Source organism: Asparagus officinalis, chromosome 7 (genome assembly GCF_001876935.1).
Source record: "Asparagus officinalis chromosome 7, Aspof.V1, whole genome shotgun sequence".
Taxonomy (NCBI): Eukaryota; Viridiplantae; Streptophyta; class Magnoliopsida; order Asparagales; family Asparagaceae; genus Asparagus; species Asparagus officinalis.
Genome location: NC_033800.1, coordinates 7563271 through 7569378, shown reverse-complemented (window position 1 = coordinate 7569378; position 6108 = coordinate 7563271). Strand labels below are relative to the sequence as shown.

Sequence of the window (6108 nt, the reverse complement as noted above, 5' to 3'; positions counted from 1 at the left end):
TATATCTAACATCCAGCTGCGTTTACAAATTGATAAGATTTGCACCACAATTCTAGCTATATTGTTGATCGGGGAAAAGAGGAATCAAAGAATCTTCAACCAAGAAAGTTTTGAACTATCAGACATTAATCACAGTCACAACTCCAGCAGGTCCTATTCGACTTCTGGTGTCGTCGCATTAAGACGATGATACGTGTAACACTAACAGTACATGACATAATATGTCTCGAACATTATGTACCCTTCACTTCCTCCTCCGATAATTCGCCTCCTCAATTTCCATTGGGGGCACAAAAAAAGAAGCTGTTCTTCTGTGAATATTCTAGCGTTCAATGCCTACTATACTCACTGCAATCTTTAAAAACAGCACAACTAGCAAATCAAAATCAGAGGAAATTGGCGAGCTAAGATAGAACATGAGCATATACTTTGCAGTAAAACAAGGACTAATCCAAGAAGCGTTACAAAACTACACTAAAATTTTATAAATAGGTTAGACTCGAGTTTTACATTCTCAAATTGCATACATTTTCTTGCACTCATCCACGTCCTCTATCACAGACAATGACCTCGAAAATGACCTACTCAGTGAAGATTTCTTGATACTCCTCAGCTTTCTAGACTCCATCCTGTGTGCAATCACCCAATACAACATGGTACCAAGAGTCGTCGCCAATATTGTGGTTCCTATAAATGTCACTCCAATAGCCAACCACTTCCCATGAGGACCAACAACAATAAAAGACAGCGCGAGAAAAGATACACTTATGAGAACACAAGCGAGCCACATCAGCTTATTAATAATCGCCATCATCTTCTTCTTCGCACTGCTCTCTATAACCACCACAGATGTTTGCACTACCACAACCGCTAAAGATATGAAAAGTGCGACAGAGTCAAATACGAAAAATATCATAAACGCCGTCTCATGTGCAATATGAGCTTCTCCTAAAGAAAGTCCTGGAGCAAGATCTTTATGCTGGATATACTCACCAGGGACGGTAAATATTGCAGCAAAGGCGACAGTTGCTATAAGAACAGCAACTACTGTGGTGGAGTTTATTGCATTATTGAGGCCTTCAATGTGGAGTTTGTTGATTTTTTTGGCGATTCCTTGGACTCGTTTTCGAGTCTGACGAGAGTGCTCGAGTTGGGAATGTACCTCGTGTTTTATGTCGCTGACTGTTTGCTTTAGTTCTCGTGCAGGGTTTGCAGGTTGTAGGGTTTTTGCACTTTGGACCCCGTGCTCTGTTAGAATGGAGGAGATGGCGGTGTTTACCATTTTTACTGCTGTGTCGAGGGCAGTTTCTCCGGATTTGTTGATGACTTTGGTGTCTGTGTCCTTGAAGTTTAGTAGTCTCTTTACTATCTGCAGAGGTTTTTCTAAGTATATGTTAATGTGGTTCTTTTCTGGAAACAATAACAATGACAACAAAATGACAACAAAGTCTATCTCCCAATTGTTTCTGCTCAGCTACATGTATCATATTCTTTCATTCGGTCATGTTACCAACTTATCTTGCTTAATTGCTCCCAACCAAGTCGTCTTACACCTAACTTTAGCCTGACAAAAGTAATGAATCAGCTATGGATGTAAATGTGATTATATGACACTTGGATAATTGTTCACAATCAACTATATTATTGTACATAGTAAAGTAAATTTCAATAAATCCCGATAAGTTTGGGCCTTTTGCAGTGGACCCCCAAACAGTTTAAACTCTTATTAAGGTAATGGAAAGGTGCTAAAAAGCGGGGCCTAGCTGCATCTTTACCAAATTTACAGTGGTTGGTTCAAGTTGAAAAGCAAGTAAATGTGATGAAACCTGATGACTTTTGCTAAGATTGGAGGGTAAAGTGAAATCACTCCATTTTAGAGTGAAATTGGGAGAAAAGTGACTTTGTGTCAGAGGCAAAACGAAACAAAAAAATAATAATAAAACTATCAAAAAATATCAAATGAACCAGTTACCACCCTCCATGAAAACTAAACAAAAATAAACTATAGGTTTCTTTTAACTTAGTACCCTTATATTTGTTATATTTTAAAACCAGCCCCTCAAATCATTCAAATAATTACTAGTTTCCCTGGATCGTGAAAGCTGAACAACATTACACTACAGGTCTCTTTTAATATTGTCCCTTAAAGCTTTCATATTTTGAATTTAGCCCCTCAAATCTTTAAAATTATGATTAGATTCTCCCATTCATAAATTATTTCAAAATTAGTCCCTCTTATTCTTGAAGTTGCAATTAGGTCCCCCAATTTTTTGTTTCAAGTTAACCCCTTCAATTGCCACTTATACTCGTGATTTGAGGGACTAATTTCAAGATAACTTGACTAATTGGGGGACCTAATACTAGGTTAATGATTTTAGGGGCTTATTTGAAATTTACAAAAGATTTAAGGGACTATTATGGAAAAACTCCTAAAAAAATTTTATAGGGCAACCTTTCACTTTTCAAAATTAAAACAAATCAAACAATGTATTTTTACAATTTTAGGATTCACAATAGAATCCAAACCAAAGAAAGGAAACACTTATTTGGAAAGTGACGAGATGAATGACTACTTTCCAACTTGTATCACAAATCCTCAAATTTCACAAAGACGTCCAAACAGCCCCTTACTCTATAGGGTAAATTTCACTGAACCCCCAATAAGTTTGGGCCTTTGACACTTAACCCCCAAAAAGTCTAAAACTCTCATTAGACCCCCAATTAAGTTCAGTAATTCCAGAAAGCCCAAAATGTTTCAATGAATGCTTTGGAGGTTTAGGGAACTACAAATATGGGCATATGCCATTATGGGGGTTAAGTGGAAAAAATCAAAATATTTTGAAGGAGTTTTTTAGATTTCCCAAATTCAATGGAGGTTTAGGAGGTGTTTGGATGTCTTTGTGCAATATGGGGATTAATAACACAAATTGGAAAGTAGTCATCCACCAGAACACTTTCCAAATGAGAGTTTCCTTTGTTTGGTTTGGATTCCATTGGGAATCCTAAAATGGTAAAAATACATATTTGATTTGCATCTTGTAATTTTGGTAAGTGATAGTTATGTGGACCCAATCAAAAGTTTATTACACAATAGGTAGAGTTGCCCCATTTAAAAAAAACTTTGGAGTTTTTCTATATTAGTCTCTTAAATCTTTCGTAAATTTGAAATAAGCCCATCAGACCGTTAACTTATTATTTCTTAGGTCTCCCAATTTGTTAAGTTATTTTGAATTTTAGTCCCTCGACTCACAAGTAGAAGTAGCAATTGGAGGGGTTATTTTGAAACAAGAAAAGGGGGACCTAATTACAATTTCAAGGATTTTGAGGGGCTAATTTTGAAATAATTTAGGAACCGAAGAACCTAATCGTAATTTCAAAATTTTGAGGGGATAGATTCAGAATATGAAAGATTTAAGGGACAATTATTAAAAGAGACCTATAGTTTAGTGTTGTTAAGCTTTCATGAATTGGGGAGCCTAATAATTATTTCAATGATTTGAGGGGAAAATTTAAAATATAAAAAATATATAATGGATTAAACTTAAAAGAGATATATGGTTTATTTTTGTTTTGTTTCATGTAGGGTGGTAACTGGACAGTTGATCTCTTTTAGGGGCTGTTTGGTTGTATGTTTTTATCATGTAAAATGATGGAAAGTGTAAAAAAGTGGGTCCCAATGTCAGTTTTCATCACTTTGCATTGTTTGTTTAAATTCTCTTTTACATGAAAAGCTTACACCTTTTGATGAGGTGTCACCGAAAGCAAAATCACCAAAATTAGGAGTGATTTTGTTGGAAAGCTTACACAATGTCATAAATGTGTCCAAAAAAATAATAAAAAAGTCAAAACCTTGTAGAAAGTGGTCAGGTGGATAACCACTTTCCATTTTGTGTCATAAATACTCTAGTTTACATTATACTATCCAAACAATGTAATACTATTATTTTAGGATTCACAAAGATTCCTAACCAAACAATGTAAACACTCGAATGGAAAGTGGTGAGGTGGATAACCACTTTCTATTTTGTGTCATAAATACTCTAGTTTCCTAAAGGCATCCAAACAGCCCCTTAACGGTCTTTTTTTTGTCTGGCATGGTGTCAGCTTTCTCACAATTTCACTCCAAGATGGAGCGGTTTCATTTTACCCTCCACCCCAGCAGAAGTTATTAGGGTTCACCACATTTACTTGATGTCAACTTGAAATCAAGCATTATAAATTCGGTGAAGCTGCAGTTGGGCCCCGCTTTTTAGCACTTTCCCTTCACTTCACCTGATTTTTTTTTTTTTTTTTTTTTTTTTTTCCAAGTGTCCATTTCTTGCAGAAGAATGTAGGGTAGTTTTTCCATTGCTCTTTGCAATTAGTGCCATGCTTGAGTCAGCTTCCATCAGGAGATTCACCATTTCGATATGTCCTTGCGTTGCTGCAGTGTGTAAAGCTGTGGTGTTTGTGGAGTCGACAGTCATGCTGAGTTCTGGAAGAGCATTGAGAAGTTCCTTCACAACGTCTAGCCAAATAACTTTTGATCAGTAAAATGCTGATAATTTACTCTCCCTACAATTATCCTGGAAAAGATAGAGTGCTTGGAGACAGCACTAATTAGAAATAAAATGCGAACACGTTGCTCATACATGTAAGCATGTGAGGAGATTAAAAAAAATGTTTCCTCCATAAATCACTTCTTCTCTTGCCCTTTTTATTTCTTGCAATCTATTATGTTTCTTTAAGATACATGTAAATTAAAAAAAAAAAGGTGCTAGAAATGAGAACAAGCTAAAGAATATTTATGCAGGAGCTGTCTCATATAGAAGATCAACAGCAGAAACTAGTTTTCATGAAAGCCATTTCTTTTGGAAATCAGAACCTCAAAGCTCGTAGAGCATGATCAATTTCATTAACTTAAAGATTTACAATTCTACATTCAAAGAAAATGATGAATAAAAAAATTGCAGTATTATGCAGAAAAGAAAACTGATAAGCAATTGCAGGTCAGTTTATAGTGCAAAGTTCAAGAAGTTCAGGAAAAAGTACCACCGCTACAGGAAATGGAAATTGGCAATTTATCTTTTCAACGAACAAGATATACATATATGAACAGCAAGATGACATTTTAACTCTTTAAAGTTAAAAAAAATCACTGAAAGAGCTCATACCTACATCCCCTTGCTTGGCCGCAATGTGCAAAGCATCAAAACCATTCTTCGCCTTTATTCCAGCAGTTCCAGCATCATAATACTTAATCATCTCATTCACTACGTCAATATATCCATACTCTGCAGCAACAAAGAGAGCAGTCTCTCCCGCTTGATTCTGCTTTGTCAATAACTCTCTCAATTCTTCTTCATCTGCGCTTGAAATCATCGCATTAACCAAACCAAGATTCCCATTTCTCGCTGCTGTATGCAGAGGAGTGTCATCTCTCTTTCCTGTCAACTGCTTCGTCATCTTCTGTAAAATGATGGAAAGTGTAAAAAAGTGGGTCCCAATGTCAGTTTTCATCACTTTGCATTGTTTGTTTAAATTCTCTTTTACATGAAAAGCTTACACCTTTTGATGAGGTGTCACCGAAAGCAAAATCACCAAAATTAGGAGTGATTTTGTTGGAAAGCTTACACAATGTCATAAATGTGTCCAAAAAAATAATAAAAAAGTCAAAACCTTGTAGAAAGTGGTCAGGTGGATAACCACTTTCCATTTTGTGTCATAAATACTCTAGTTTACATTATACTATCCAAACAATGTAATACTATTATTTTAGGATTCACAAAGATTCCTAACCAAACAATGTAAACACTCGAATGGAAAGTGGTGAGGTGGATAACCACTTTCTATTTTGTGTCATAAATACTCTAGTTTCCTAAAGGCATCCAAACAGCCCCTTAACGGTCTTTTTTTTGTCTGGCATGGTGTCAGCTTTCTCACAATTTCACTCCAAGATGGAGCGGTTTCATTTTACCCTCCACCCCAGCAGAAGTTATTAGGGTTCACCACATTTACTTGATGTCAACTTGAAATCAAGCATTATAAATTCGGTGAAGCTGCAGTTGGGCCCCGCTTTTTAGCACTTTCCCTTCACTTCACCTGATTTTTTTTTTTTTTTTTTTTTTT

At 35.9% G+C, this 6108-nt stretch overlaps 1 protein-coding gene across 2 annotated transcripts in view; it reads right to left on the bottom strand.

Moving 5' to 3' along the window:
• Positions 463-6108, bottom strand: part of LOC109849400 (ankyrin repeat-containing protein At5g02620-like) — an 8151-nt gene continuing 2505 nt past the window's right edge. The window contains exons 4-5 of one of the 2 annotated variants that reach the window (XM_020419225.1): positions 994-1369; positions 463-870 (exon numbers count right to left, since the gene is read on the bottom strand). In XM_020419225.1, the coding sequence (XP_020274814.1) occupies positions 515-870; positions 994-1369 (732 nt within the window). In that variant the 3' untranslated portion in view covers positions 463-514. Of the gene's footprint in view, positions 1370-6108 lie in introns of both variants that reach the window. The other variant, XM_020419224.1, reaches the window with a different exon arrangement.